General features: G+C 40.5%; 1 protein-coding gene across 4 annotated transcripts in view; it reads right to left on the reverse strand.

Annotated features, from left to right (window-relative positions):
- The window catches only part of RPRD1B (regulation of nuclear pre-mRNA domain containing 1B), a 77,435-nt gene extending 61,412 nt beyond the window's left edge, over nt 1-16,023 (reverse strand). For 2 of the 4 annotated variants that reach the window (XM_064475695.1, XM_031433829.2), the window contains exons 1-3: nt 15,459-16,023; nt 10,417-10,546; nt 2,942-3,075 (exon numbers count right to left, since the gene is read on the reverse strand). In XM_064475695.1, coding sequence (XP_064331765.1) covers nt 2,942-3,075; nt 10,417-10,546; nt 15,459-15,609 — 415 coding nt within the window. In that variant the 5' untranslated portion in view covers nt 15,610-16,023. The remainder of the gene's footprint in view (nt 1-2,941; nt 3,076-10,416; nt 10,547-15,458) is intronic. The other 2 variants (XM_010975233.3, XM_031433831.2) reach the window with 2 other exon arrangements.
- Between the last annotated feature and the right edge of the window lie 22 nt (nt 16,024-16,045).

Raw genomic sequence — 16,045 nt, forward strand, 5'->3', positions numbered from 1 at the left:
TTCTACTATGCACAGATTTATTACCTCGGTTTGGTTAAATGACATCATTCCCCCAACAACAGAGTTCAAATTTCAGTTACCACCGCATATTTACGCTGAGTAATTGCATAAAGAACAAACCTCCCTGCTAACTTCAGTCCACAAATCACTACATAAATAATCGAAGTGCATCGTGATTAGCGACCACATCACTTCTTTCAAGGTCAGTAACTGGTCACTGCACATCTGTTATTCAGTTCACACACAGATAGCAAAGTGTTTGGCTGTGTTGTCTGCTAGTGACAAAACCCACATGATATTTAATAAAAACGAATAATCAAAACACGGAAATGACTGACAAAAAAATGAGAGCCACGAAGAACTTAAAACTAATGCTGGAAGTGAAATCCAAATGGAACATAAATGGAGCTGTGGAAGAACAGCTGGCACCGGGGATGCTGGCGCTGCCCTGCCTTTCCAGAGACTATGGACTCACAGCCAGAAGACGGTAGTGAAGGCCAATCCATCAACAGAAATGAAAGACGTGAAGAAAGGTTGTGGTTGTGATGAAAAGGATGACAATGTCCCCGAGGAAGTGAAGCTGACAAAACTTCATATTAACAGCACTCTCAGAGATACTGCGCTACCCTAAAAGCACAAAGGAAAAATGTTGGAAGCTAATCCAAACTTAGGGAGCAGTATGCCAGAGATGGAAAAGATGCTTGCTCCAGGTCATAAGTTATCCAAGAAGACAAACTGTTCAAACTACTCTTGATAAGTTTGTTAGAAATAAAAACTTTAATTCACGATGTTTCTAATTTATATTAAAGAATGCTAAATAAGTCTTAATTTTACTCCCTTTTTTGTTTCCTCACACAATACCTGGCTCCTGTACCTGGGGAGACAGGTATATAAACTCAAGCAAACTCTAGTTCTAAAACAAAATCCCTAAGCTCACACATTCTCCAATGTTAGAACTGTTTAAGTTCCACAGGAAAATTTTCATTCCAGAGGTAATAAAGTTGTCTGAAAACAGAGAATTATCCATAAATTAAGGCTGGAGTATAAAAGGACAATTTAAATTTGGAAATAAGCTTCTGGAAAACTCATCAATATTTTGAAAGGACTGTATAAAATATTCTGATATCAGGTACAAAGAAGACAGAAGACAGAGTGAGTTAGCTGAGACTATCTACACACACTAGAAACTTTCAATACGTGTTTTCATCTTTCCAGACGAATGAAAGAGAAATTATCTTTATATCCGCATTATCCTGCACATTAGAGGAATACCGCCTCTATTGTTGTTAATGTCTGGACACTCAAAAAAAATAAGAAACACAACAGAGCTATTTTCCAACCTACCACCGCCACAAATCCCCCAATTTGTCCAACTGCTCCGAGTGCGGAACTGTTCCTCACTCCTCTCTTGGTCTTTCATGTGCCATCTAGCATATCTGTTTACTCAAAGCACATGTCTGGCAAATGCCTAAGGAACTGAAATTCAGCACTTGGCTTCAAACATCATCTTTCAGTGCTCTCCTACTTACCCAAAGGTGTTTTTAAAAAATAAGGACTATTTACCAATGAACTTGAAGTCAGAGAGAAAAGAATGCTGGCTAATTCCCCAACACTGTGCAGAATTCCTCCAAAGGACACAATACAAACACTGCTAGAATCAAAAGTAGGAAACATCTTCCTTTTTTCTCAGAAGCCACCACCAGAGTGATCCCAAAATTGTTTTCTATCAACTCCAAGTAAAATAACGACCTGCAGCCTGAAAGCACTCATGTCATTCATTCTTAGAAAGCCTCTAACCTCTAGTTTCACAGCAAAGTTGCCTCACCTTAAAATGCATATAAATTTAGACCTGGAAGAGACCATGAAAGCTACATAATAAAGAGCTGCTGAATGAATAATATTATCACGTATGCTAATCATGGTTAAAGTCTGCAGCAGAGGCATGTACAAGTACCAGAGGAACATAGAAGGAATGGCTACATGTGCCCAGACAAGCTAGTGAAGATGTCAGAATGAGAGCAGCATTCTTGAATGAGTTCAGTGCACAGTGAAAGGGGCAGAAGGATGTTTTAGGCAGAGGTAACAGTAGATGCAGAGGATGGAGTAAAAGCAGAGCATCCAAAGGGGAAATTGTTGGGTATGGCCAAAGAATATGGTTCATGGGAGGAAATGGCAGAAGAATCTGGAAAAGTAAACTAGTTCACATTATAAAGGGTCCTAAATACTATGTTAGTACCTGGACTTGATCCTCCAGGCAATGAGTATGTGGGCAGCCAGATCAGACCTGTAGCTTAGAAACATGTCATGCCAACTCGAATTAAACCACAACTAACCAGAAGCCAAGGAACCAAGTAACATTCAATCTTACTCCTCTTTAAAGAAAAAAAATAACGGCTCTTAAGGACTTGGTAAAATTCACACACATAACACGTACACACTACCTGAGGAGATTCTGGGTTTAGTAAAGACCAGTATCAATTTCAGTCAGCAAGCTGACAACCATCAAAAGTATGTCCCCAAACCACATCAATATTTAATGAAACCAAGTTCTATAAGGGCTAAAGGACTTATCCAAGATCCTATAATAGTTAGGGGCAGGGCTGGGACAAAAATCTTAGTCCCGGGTATTTCCCAGTCCCCTACAACTCTAAACAATTTTGTTGTTCCTTTCCCTTGTGCAAGGAAAGTCTCCAAAAGGCAGAAAAGAGCCAAGGAGAATACAGAGCAAAAGGTAGGGTATGAGATGATGAACAGCATGAATACTAGAACCAGGCTTACACGCTGCAAGCACTACATAAATTCTCACCATCATTTACGATCATCTCTCTCTGAAGAATCATATAATCGCTGGTGGTTCACAGCAACCCCCACTGCAGCTTTTCACATTTGATTCGAAAGTAGGCAAAGACCAAGAGCTGTAAACATGTGGTGATGTTTCTACCTTTGGGGGGAGGGCTCTTGGAGTCCTCCATAGACAGCTTCAGCTGCTGTATGAACTCGCCGCCATACACACTTCTTTCTTGCCAGATGTTCAGCAATCTTTCTAAAGGTTTTTTACAGCCTTCATCTGCCTCTCTGCCCAGAAAAGACGAAAAGATATATATAAGCTTAAGATTTTTTGGTTTTAATTAGGACAGATTTACTTTAAAAAAAAAAAATCAACAACTGACTAAATGGTTTACATATTTAAAAACAGAAGGAAGATTAAGGTACATATTGTAATTAATAGATAACCAAAATTTGACCAAAAACTACATTCTTCCTGTGGTGTGTAGGAAACAGAGAGGGATTATGTTACGGAAGTAATCTGTGTCTTTTAACCTCTTTGAAAAATGGGGCAAACAGAGCAAAAAGCCAAAGGCTGATTTTTACCTACAGAGAATTATCAAAAATCAATCATATTAATTGCGACAGCTTGCTTTTTAGAAGGCACTAATTGAAATCTAGTGCCAGACATACTGCCAGAAATTGAAGCAGGCCAAAACTTTTTAAAGATAGGGAAAGAATGATTAAAACCAAATGTTTAAATGGGTAATAAATTCCCAATAACTCATCGGTGCTAACATACCAACACCTCTAACATGCATAAACACAATTGTACACACATATATGCCAAGACTGATCTCAACTTTAAATTTACTACTTCATAATCATCTTAATTCTGGGCTAGGTCTGTGTTCCAGGTTCAAACAAAGGTGTCTAGCAGATAATCTTAGAACACACCGAGCATGATACAATCCTTTGTAATTTACACCTGAAAGAAGCTAGATGGTTTTTTCCCTGACGTATTACTTTCTTAAAACAAGAGTATCTTCCAATGATGTGACTATAATTCGCACTCATTGTGAACCAGTTGCTTACCACAGAACGTCAGACAGCAAGTGGAAGTGTGGGGGAAAGACTTTCCAAAAAGAAACAAATTTCCTCACCATCCACTGTGTTACTATGAATTGTTCTGTTTTGTGGGGCTGTCCGGATGTCAGTGATTTTACAGAGCAACTTTAAACAAAGGGATACCCTGACACCTTAGTATCTAAGTCAGGATCTTTAATAGGTTTCTCAAGAAGAAACCACACCAAATTCAACTCAGATGGGAATTTCATCCACTCCCAGCCCTGCCAGCTCTTTTCTAAAACTTATGTTAACACTGAAGGTGAGCTGAGGTTTCAGCCTTATCTGTCAGATTATATTACTTATGAATTATTAGTGGCAAATTTCACTAAACTGGAGTCAGTGTACTAAATCCAGATATATACAAACTAATTATTCTTTTGCTAAAGCTTTTTTTTTTGTCAGAGATAAGGGTGAGGAAAAACAGGGAAAAAAATTTCCACTGATAGTTTAGATATGAGCTTGATATTTGTGATAAAAACACCTTTACTCCCCCTTCAAAATACACCTAGAAACAAATTACTTCTCACCTCTTTCTCTGCTGTCAGCCTGATCCAAGCCGCTACCATCTCGTGCCTGATGACTGCCACAGCCTCATTACTAGTCTCCCTGCTTTCTCCCTGTCCTCCGACAACCTATTTATCAAGTTTTAAAAATACAATTCTAACTGCTGTGTCATGGCAGATCATTGCTCCTTTGCTCAAAACTTCCAAGGGTTCTTCTCGTTCTCCCTTAGAATGAAAATCCTAATAAAGCCTACAAAGCAGTTCTCATTATTTCTCTGACCTCACCTCCTACCCTCACTCTCCTTCCCTCCTCAATAGCTCCCTGGCCCTCCTGCCTCAGGGCCTTTGCACTTAAAATTCACTGTCTGGAACCACATTTCCCCAGATGGCTCAAGGCTCAGGAAAGCTCAGGCCAGGCTCTTCTGCTCTCCTCATCACATGTATAGTTATTCACACATCCTTCCCTAATTTCCCTACTGAAAATTACACCCCCTACTCCAACTTAATTTTTCTCCAATTTGTCTTCTGATATGCTCTATGGTTTCCCTGCTGTTTATACTCTCTTTCCACTTGAATTTAACTTCCACAAGCGCAGGGATTTGTCTTTTTCCCCCACTGCTATGTCTTAGAACAAGCACAACAAATATTTAATTGCAATCTTTTTGAAAATTTTTAGATAGGTTTCAGTAGGCCAAACAAATTAGTTAATTTTCAACAATCATTTTACTACATCAAGGTCATTCGTGTCAGACATCAGCTAAGCACTCACCTGCTCATTCACGGAGGTTTACGAAATACTGTGCTTGGAATACAAAGAACAAGGCCTAGGTCCTGACCTCTGGCGCTTGACCCACAGCCCTTCACCTTTCCATACCCTACCTGAGGTGCCACATTCCAGAAACGCTCTACTGGAAGTATTTCCTACTCAGCACTTGCTGCCACCAGTGCACATGCCTGGGCTCATGCTAGCTCCTCTCCTTTGAATGGGGGCCCCCAAACAGAACAAGGTGGCCAGAGTATATGGGGAGTGTGTGGAAACAGGAGAAGAATCTGGAGCGACAGAGTGGAAATAGATTATAGAGGATAGAGGACCCTGAATGCCATATTAAGCATGTGGCCTTTATCCTGAAGGCAATGGGAAGGCTCTAATGTGATCAAACATGCCACTTTAGAAAAATAAGTCATTATAACTACTGTAACAAAATCACACCTAATCACAGAACTTAATCAACTGGTTGGTACTTTTAACATAAAACTCTGCAAATTCTCTTAAAAGAGAAATCAATCATGACAACAAATTCTTATAAAGGATTTAGTTAAAAGGGATGGGAGAGACACAGCACCCACCCACCCACCATTCACCATTTCTGGGGCTATCTGGGGCTACCTGGGGCTCGATTAAGCCTGATTGTGAGAACAGCCTCATCCACATTACTGTAACAGTGGATACTGATGCTCAAACCCATTATAACCAAGACATTTTTCTACAGGTTTTCACTACTAAAGGCTAAAGCCAAAAGAGGGTTCTAGTTTAATTAGTGAATGTAATTAACCATGATAGGCTAATTCTTATAGCACTATAGTAAATCAAGGTTGTGACAGTTAAGTTCCAAAGATACAGACACGAGAGTCAAGAAATCTTTTTACTGATGAGGTTTTGCCATAAGGAGCTCCAATGAAGTGGAAGTCACTTTAGTACCTGGAATTGGATACAACTAAAGCAGTAATTTTATGACAGAAGGAGATACCTTTTCAAGTTGCACTAACTCCATTCTAAATTGAGAAATCTTTTAAGAGAAAAAATACCCCCAAAAAATCTTTGCCACTTCTCAATGAATAAACTGAAAGATGATAAATAAGTACATACATAACTTATTATGTAGAACATAACTTAGTACGTATCTTAATTCTAATTAATTATAAATTCAATCACTGAAAACTCGATCTGAGAAGTGAAAACTGTGTATCACACACACATAGGACCACTGCCTGAAGCGTCAGCGGGACACTTGAGGGCGTGCCCAGCCAGCCTGGGGGCCTTTCCTTCTGCAGTTCTAATGGCACCGCCTTGGTGCACCCACTGTAATTTGTGTGTTTCTGTCTTATCCCATGCACAGGAGGCCTATGGAAGGCCTACTCACGGCAGAAATTCTAAGTATCCTTAGCACTTCCAAGAGCATCTTAATGTAAAGCTGGAGCAGAAACCATCCTTTGCAATTGTCAGAAAAGAGTTAACATAGCAGGTCTGAGACTGCTGCCCTGAGAAAGACCTGCTCACAAGGTTGGCCCTTGACTGGCATCTGGGAACCTGGATTTCAGGAGTGTTCCCACCATTTCCTAACTGATAGGGGTGGTGTACTGTGCCTAGACTGTCTGTACAAATACAATTTATGCTGAACACCGGCTTTCCTTCTGGGAGTCTAGAATTTTGGCAAAGGGTACCTGTGACCAATCCCAATAAAACCTCTACACTAAATCTCTAATGGGCTTCTCAGGTAGACACTTCACATGTGTTGTCACAATTCAACGTGGGAGGAATTAAGCATGTCTTGTGTGACTCCACGGTGAGAAGACTCTTGGAAGCTTATGCCTGGTCTCCTTTAGACTTCATGCCTTGCACTTTTCCCCTGGCTCATTTTGTTTTGTATCCTGTATCACAGCCATGAACACAACTAGACAGACCTGTGAGTCCTCCGAGCAAGTCACTGAACGTGGAAGTGGTCCTGGGGACCCATGATCTAACAGGAAACAAATATGTATATAGTGATAATTTCAAATTCATGTCTTGAGGAATTAATTTCCGACTAAGCTTCAGACTATTTCATCCATCTGCCTGTCTGGCATCATCCCTTGAAAAATCTATTAGCCATCTTGAACTTAACACAGCCAAGACAAAACTTGATTTCCTCTACCAAATCATTCCCCCAATCTCCATTTCAGTAAACAGCACTATCAGCCATTCTCTTACTCATGTCTAAAACCCAGAAATAATCTTTGATTTCTCTTTTCCCTCACTACCAGTTCCCACTCAACTTCTTCGAATTCTATCAGTTTTACATGGGGGAGTGGGGGTGGAGAGAAGGGACACACAAATTACCCATAAAGTAAACATTCAATAAACAGAAGCTATTATCTTCTCCGTGCTCCTGAGTCCTGGCCATTGTCATCTCCAGCCTATACTAGAGCAATACCCTCCACACTCAGGGCTCTGGCCCTCCTCCCTTGGCCTTTATAATCAAATTCTGCACCCCAAGCTGGAAGAATCTTTTAACAAGGTATTTGAAATATATCATTCCCCTGCTTAAAACTCACTGACATCCCATCAGAACAAAATCCTCTCTCCCAAGGCTCACAAGGCATATGTGACTGGCCCCTGCCTGTCTCTCTGATCTCATCTGGATGTCACTTTCCCTTTGCTCACTGTGTTCTAGCCATAATGGACTTCATTCTGACCCTCTTAATATGCCAAGATTATTTCTACCTTAGGTTCTTTTTAATAGCCGTTCCTACTTCGCATGATTACCTCAAATGTCATTTCCTTAGAGAGGCTTCCTTCACCACGCTAGAAGAGATATCACTCCACAGCGTCATTCTATTTTATTATGTCCCTAATATGACTCTCTGAAAGTATCTTGTTCATTCTGTCCTTCCCTGCCTTGTTCACCACTGCTCCCCTAGTGTCTGGATTAGTACTTTGTACAAAGAAGGCACTCAAATATATTCTGAAGGAAAAATGAGGTGTACAACTATCTCCCAACTGAGAAAAAATGAGGCATTTGTGTGGAAGATAAGTTTAAAGTCTGCTAACTTAACCTGATACTCAAATTAAATCTACCCTATGAGCTTGACAGCTTTCTCTGACTTGAGCGGTTTGTTGGTTTTTCCCTACAGGGCAGGGGTTTGGAGGAAGGAGGTAGGAAATTATCATAAACAGATTTCTTATCAATTTTGGTCAGTATTAACTGGCCCGCTATCTTTGTTAATTAATTGGCCACAAAAAAACCGTACAGAGAACACTTCTTACTGTTGGTAAGGTGCATCAGGATCCAGGTTGAGAGGCTGGACTTTCTAATAATGGAGGTGGGGGGGTAGGGAGGGAGCTTAGAAACATGGGGACCTTGAATATAATAACCAAACAGGACCTTAAAAGAACTAGAAGAACGCAAAAAAGAAAAGTAACAGGGCTTTTTTTATTTAAAAGGACCAGGTCTATTTTCTCCACAGTGCTACAGAATTTGCTAAGACATTTTTACAATGCCTCCTAGGCAGGTTTTAGGATGGTATCAAGGAGAAAAGGAATTTTTAATCCTGGTATCACTCATTCCCCCTTCTCATTACCCTTTTCTGGTTTGGGGGCAAACGGTCCAATTTTTAAGTAAAAATGTTATGCTTACTATCCCTATAGGAAATTATTTTAGTCAATGTCCTATACTCTAAATTGATTAGCTTATTCAGCAACTATTTACTGAATCCATACTCTGTGATGGGGCAGACCACAATGTTGCTCAGCTTCTGGAACACCATTCACATCAAGACTATCTAAATGGTGTTCCCTAAGCTACGTAACCCAGTAGCTCTGTGCCAGACACTCCACTAGGTGCCTGGGATACAGCAAAAAACAAAAGGAAACAGTCCTTCTCTTCAAAGTTTATAATTTAGTATGCTCCCGTGGACAAGCAAAGAGCGTGGATTGGGCACTGTTGTCTTACTTTAGCCTCACAACAACTCTAGTGAGATAGGTGGTGACATCCCCTTTTAACCAACTAGGAAACTTGGGCTCAAAAAGCTAAGTAACATGTCCAAGGCCACCCGGACAGTGCTGGAGGCGGAGCTACAGCCAACATCTAAGAAACTGTGAACTAAATCTCCTCAAAACAAGAAAATGCCTATCTCCAGTTTCAGACAGCTACTCTAGCGTCTGTTCTAAACTTACTCTCGGCTATGAGGATTCAGTATTTTTCCAAGTTCCTAACACATTCTGCTTTTTCAGTATCCATGTTCACACACACACAAAAAAGAGCCAGCTGACAAACAAGTCTTTTTCCCATCTCTATAAAGTTAAATGTCATTTCTTTCTTTTGGATGTTTCATTTCATTCCTTCAAACTTTTCAAATCTTTCATGGAATGTCGGACTTATTTTCACACTTAAGGTCTTTCACTTACACTTTAGACACTAGAACAATTTCTGTTTAACCCACTAGTCTCCTTCTCACCCTTCCCAGTTTCCTTTTGCAAAGACGTTTAGTTTCATATGCTAACTTAGTAAAACTCTACTGAAAAAATAGTTTTCCTTTGCTCCTCCTGGGCAACTAACTTGTGTCCACAAAAAAGTTTGTTTTTAAATCAATAAAAATGATCTATAAAACCTTAATTCCAAAGTATATTTTTTGTGACATCAGCTATACGTATATTCTACACCCCTGTCCTCCCTGTGTCACATCAGTGGCAGGGACTTAACATGACAGAGCCAGAGCAAATCTCTACTTTCCACATTAATAATTATTATCTTTGCAGTTACAGTAATGACTACTATTTTAAGTCAAGTTAGACATCTAGACATCAAGAAGGAAGTATATAAAAATGAAGGCACAAGCAACTAATTTCTTGCTGTTAAGGTTTTGTTACTGGAAAATTCCCTTGTACTATTTAGCTTTTTTTTTTTTTTTTTGAGACAATAAGCTAAAGAGACAACTCAGTCAAACCAAGGAAAAATACCATATTCAAGCAATGAATTCAATAATGAATACATCACAGACAAAAGATGTGCTTTAAGTGCTAGACTGAGTCCCTTCAATGCATAAAAATATTTACATGTCTGAGATAGTTCTCACAGGCCCAGTCAAAATATAAAACCATAATTTGGCCTCTGCAATACTCTCTATAAAGCACATCTCTTTAAGGTATGAAGTTGTCAAGTTACAAAGGCTATCACACACACAAAAAAAAGAAAATGAAAAGGAGGAAAAGGTAATTCATTTAAAAACAAAGCAAAACAAAACAAAAAAACAGAAAACATACCTGGCAACATGAGAAAAAGCATCCACAAGGACAGATTCAAATTCTCTAGTGAATTCAGGTCCTTTCCTTTTACTGTTCTGAATGACATCATTTGCTAAGTACAGAAAAGTAAGCTTTCTATTTGATTTGGCTGGAAAAAAAGAAAAGAAGATAATTTAACTTACACAAAGGAAATTCTCAATCCATAATTCTTTTGCCCTAAGCTACTCCTAAAGAACACTAAGACAAGCATTATCTACTTGAGGTCAAGACTGCTGTGTTTGAAAAAACAATTTAAGGAACTCCTGGAGGTCTCTAATAAAACAGGTTCAAGAATACAATTTTGAAAATAAAAAACAATAAACAAGAATGAGCCCTCTTAATTTCTGTGCTATTTTAAGTAGGGAAATTAAGTGGCAGTAAAAATGAAGATAATCCAAAGAAAATTCCTTAAAGAAAAGCAGTCAATATTCTATAGAAGATGTGTTAAAATCAAGGTTTTCATTTATTCTATTGCAAAGATGAACATTTCTAACTCACTGTTAATTACCAAATACCACAGAATGAAAGGCTGAGTTAGGTTTCAATTTTAAAATAGCTTCTTGCAATTTATGCTCCTAGACCAAGAATTTCTCTTTGAACATTCCAATAACCATCATCAGTCAATGATGTCAACTCTACAATTCTGACAAATCTCTAGATGCACAAATGATATTTATCTCAAATACAAATATACATTAATGATACATCATCATTGAAAATTTACATGTCTGAAATCTGTGTATGCAAAATTATGGCTCCCACAAAAGCCATAATTCTTCTCTCTTATACCTCTAAATGTAGTACTTCGTATTACTCTATATGGTATCATATATTAAACCATAAAAACCTCATGCAGTATGTCTGAGTTACAGTTGTTTGGGGGAATATTTGTGAATTTCCTGGCTTCTATGCACATAATTTCTCAACTGTAAAGTTACATCACTGCTGTTTTTGGTCCCAGCTTTCTTTTAAAAGAAATAAATAAGAACACAATCAGGTAGTTCAAAACATTAAGTTTTCTCCAATGCTAAAGTACCCGAAAAATTCAAGCAAGCCCTATGTCAACCTTTACACACCTGAATTACTAGTCCTTACTCCACTGCGCTCAGAAACCATTTTTGTTTCTTTTGAAATGTACACAACATGTATAAATTCTGACACCACAGGCATAAGATACAACATTTTAAAATGTAGCTACAGGAGAATAACCCAAGTTAAAAACAAGATTTTGAAAGCATGTTAGAGTTTAAACTGATGACTTAAAGTGCTCATAAAATTAAATATGGATATCCTAAACTGTATAAACCTTCTGGTAATAACCTAGTTTAGATGGCCAACTGATGAGAATATTAAAAACCTGGAGCTATCTTTAACTGTTTCAGTTATTATTCAAATGCAGAACAAAAGTGTCAATAGTTACAATATCCCACTGTTGCTACAAAGGTACAATTATGGCAAAAGTTTTTTTTTTTTTTTAAGCACATTTTGTTCTAGGATGTTGCAGCAGGTAAAACTGCCAAGTCTACATCACTATGAAAGTCAGCAGATTCAAAAGTAAAACAGAACTTCGACAAAGAAAATTGGAGTAAGTGAAGCTTTACAAATTTGATATACTTCATGTTAAAAAACCCAGAATCTATATTGTAAAACGTCAGTTTGGCCATTCAAGACTAGATACATTTTTCAGTATTACAAGCTAAGAGGACAGTCATAAAGTTTTCACTATCTACAATGCCAATTAATCTTCATTACCCTCAAACTTAACAATGGGGATTTATTTAGGATAAATCTTTATCCCTCCACATCCAGCATCCTGCATAGTCAACATAAGCACCATATGTGCGAAGGTAATAGAACAAAGCCCTAAAGTACCTGAACACACACAATCACACAATACACACAACACACATACCCTCTACTCCAACCCTGGGTGATAACTCACTTGTTCAGATGTCTTTCCAGTATGACACTACAGATCCTTTTTCTCCCTACAGAGGCCCATTCCAAATTGGCTGAAATAGTTATTGAGCAAAAATTCTCACTTGTTTGGCTGGTTTTGACATCTAGAGAAAGTAATTTTTTTTTCTTTTTAAAAAAGGCTTGTTTACCTGCAACCAGGCCAAGGTACAAAAACATTACTAAAAAACGTTCATCTAAGAGCATTTTACCCCAAACTGCTCCAAAAAGAAAGGTTCTACCTGGAACAGAGCCCAAAGGGATAAATTAAGAATTACTCCTAGGAAATGGAAAGAAAGTAACATATCAGGAATAGAAGTAGTATTTAAGCAAGAAAAAGAAAAAATTAAGGCTTTAATTTTTAAGTACTTTTAAATACTTTTATTTAAAATTAAATTCTTTGAAGGCAACTCAGAGACAACTGTGAATGTCTCAGGGAAGTGACTGCAGATAGAAATGTTCACTTTTAAAGACTTGGAGAGGGTGGATAGAACCTAAGGGGCTAGTCAACTTGATTATTAGGGCACAAAATCTTTTCCCACTTTAGTATGGGGGCATTTTCAAATCATGAAGGAAGTCTGGGTATTAGGAAGCTGTACACTGATGCCTGGAAGAGCATCCTCTAGTTCTGCACTGTCCAGTATGGCAGCTGCTGGCCACACGTGGCTATTGGACACTTGATCTGTGGCTAACAAAATTCAGGAACTGAATTTTCAGTTGTATTTATTTGAAACTTTAGTTCCTTAGTCACACATTTCAAGTGCTCATGCAAGAGGCTACCTTGCTGGGCAGCACAGACATAAAATATTTCTATCATCACAGAAAGCTCTGTTAGACAGTGCTGCTTGGATCCCTTACTCAGCCATAAAAATGATGCCAGAGACCACAATTTAACTCCTAAACTATGTTTTAACTGTGTAACAGGCACCATGCTAAATGCTGTGGACATTACAAACTAGAAGGCCTAGTGTCTCCCTCAAAACACAATCTAGTGAAAGAGACAGAACTAGCAAAAATAAAATAACTGCTGATTAATTCTAATAAATGAAAGCACTACAGATTTGGCTGGAGTCAGATGATCACCTTCACTTATTAAGTACACTGATGCACTGGGTACTTGATAACAAGTTTGGTACTTGATAACAAGTTTTGGTGACAGAGAGCTCTGGGCTCATGTCCCAACTGTACACTCCCTAACAAAGCACTTAATCTCTTCACACCTTTATCTTCTCATCTATAAAATGGGGATAATAATGCTGGCCTACTTACAGCATAAGGTTCCATCATAAGAGATTAGGGTTAAAGGAGCTTCCTAAATAGAAGTACCCTTTAAATTGTTATTCCTGGTAACTCAAATAGGGCGAGGTGGGGCATCAAGAAGGCTTCACAAAAGAAGTGACATTTGAGAGGGATTTTGACCTGCCTCTGAGATCCTACCAGACAGGATCCTGTAGACGCAATTCAGATTTCTCCTCCACATTTCAAATGATAGAAATAGTATCTGAATGGCTCAGTGGGGTATGTGAAGGAGGCTCTGGAGCCCCAGGCTCAATCCCCGAACTACCTAGAGGGCTGAGGGGACCCCATTTCAGTACAGCACATGATATTTGGGGGGTCTCTGCCAGAGGACTAGAACTGGGTCTCCTGAGAGAATCCTGGATTTTGGTGTCTGCCAGCTTGATGTTCTGAGCCTCACTGGTTCTAAGGCCTTGAAAATACCATTTAGCCACTTCAGTTTCCTCATCTGTAAAACAAGGTGACATCCTGACCTCAGCAGAGAATACATGTGAAGGCACTTCCTATGCTATAAAGGGCCTACTACCCACAGGTTGTCCAAAGCAGCACTAAGCTTCATTTCTTCAGCTTTCTGCTATGGAGCGCACTGGTGTATCAGATAGTTGGGTAGGTGCCCATTTTTCCCCATTAGATTGTAAGCAACTTGAGGTAAAGATCACACCCCACACTGAGTAATCAGTATTCGACCTCACCATTACTTATCCAATGCCTGCACTGTACCTGACACCATGTTAGACGATCTTTTGTGTCATCCTGCTTACTTCTTCACCATAAGTCATTTGAGCCTCAGTTTTTTTCTCATCTGCCAAGCTTCTACTTAGGACTCTGAAAATTTAAAAACTGACAATGTCTGTAAAGATATCAGTACTGTACTTGGCACAGAAAAAAGGCACAGTAAATATCAGCATCATCTCCATTTTACAGATCAGGAAACTGAGGAACAGAGAAGTTAAGCTGCAGGGGGTCAGGGAGTGGCACAGTCAGGCTTAAATTCCTGGCAGTTGGCCGCGGGAGCCAACATGCTATCATGCTCCTAACCCAGTGCCTGGCACATAACAGGCTGAGCTCAATCAGTGGCTGTCAGATCCTGAGCAAGATCTAGAACCAATGAAAGTTGCATGAAAACAGGAGCCTGAGAGGCAAGGTCTAGATGATGTGGCCCCTTACCTTCTCTATAACGACAGTAATTGTACCCTCCTCTCTGAGCAATGCTGAGAATTGACTGTGAGGATATACATAAGGTCTTAGCATGGTGACTGTACAGAATAAAGGCTCTGTAAGTGGCAGCTACTCTTGTCCTCATTATACAGATGAAAAAACAGAGGCACAGAGAGAAGAAACTTGGCCGACATCACTCAGCTAGCAACTGGTTGGGCCAGAACTAGATCTCAGCAGTCTCACTCCTAATGCCCAGTAGGCGCCTGGCACACAACAGGCTAGGGCCTGTCTCCTCCACAAGGCGCTCAACACCTCCGAGAGAATAGTCATAAGCATCAGGAGGAGAGGGAGGGGGAAACGGCTGAATGATCTGGGAGTCTAGGCACCTGAGCTTTGCTCGGTAGAAACCCAGACAAGTACCTTAAACCTTCCCGGGCCTCGGTTTCCTTCTCCGAGAAATGGGGATAACACTATCTCCAACCACAGAAGTGCAATCAATCAGAGGCCCGGGCCTGGAAAGGAAGGTTCTTCTAAGAAGCTAGAGGGGCCTCGATAGACAGTGGGAGAGGGCAACCGGGAGGAGGACCAAGGGGGTGGGAGAGGGTGTTTACCTTTGCGGAGCTCGCGGTGCCACACCGAGACGATGGGTCCCGCGTGCTTGCGGTGGTGGATGAGCCACAGGGAGAGGGTTTGCACGCTCTGCTGAGAGTTGCTCAGCTCCGAGAGCTTCTTCTCCAGCGCCGACTCGGAGAAGGAGGACATGGTGGCAGCGGTGAGGCCCGGCAGGGAGCGGCCTGGGCCGCCCAGTGCGGCGGGAAGAGCGTCGGCACGAGGCCTGGCCTCACCTGACCGCCTGCAGGACTCTCTACTGACTGTCAGACAGCCCAGGGGGCCAGGAGGGGGAGGGGATGGGTCTCCGCAGTAACAGCCACCCGCGCCGCCGCCACAAGATGGCCACCGACCTCTCACCCCGCCGCGAGAGCAGGGTCAAAGGGCAAGGGCCGGAGTGGCGGGGCACCAGGAGATGTCAGAGCTATAGAAAAACGCCCCTCCAGTGGCGGCGGCCTCTCTGAACCTCGCTCGGGACACTCCGAAAGCGACAAACCTGGAAAAGAGCGCAGTTCGGCGGCCTCCGGAAGGCGCTTTGACCGCTCGCGCCCGCACGCAAGCGCAATGCGTCTCACCGGAACCCTTTCTC

Source organism: Camelus dromedarius, chromosome 18 (assembly GCF_036321535.1).
Source record: "Camelus dromedarius isolate mCamDro1 chromosome 18, mCamDro1.pat, whole genome shotgun sequence".
Taxonomy (NCBI): Eukaryota; Metazoa; Chordata; class Mammalia; order Artiodactyla; family Camelidae; genus Camelus; species Camelus dromedarius.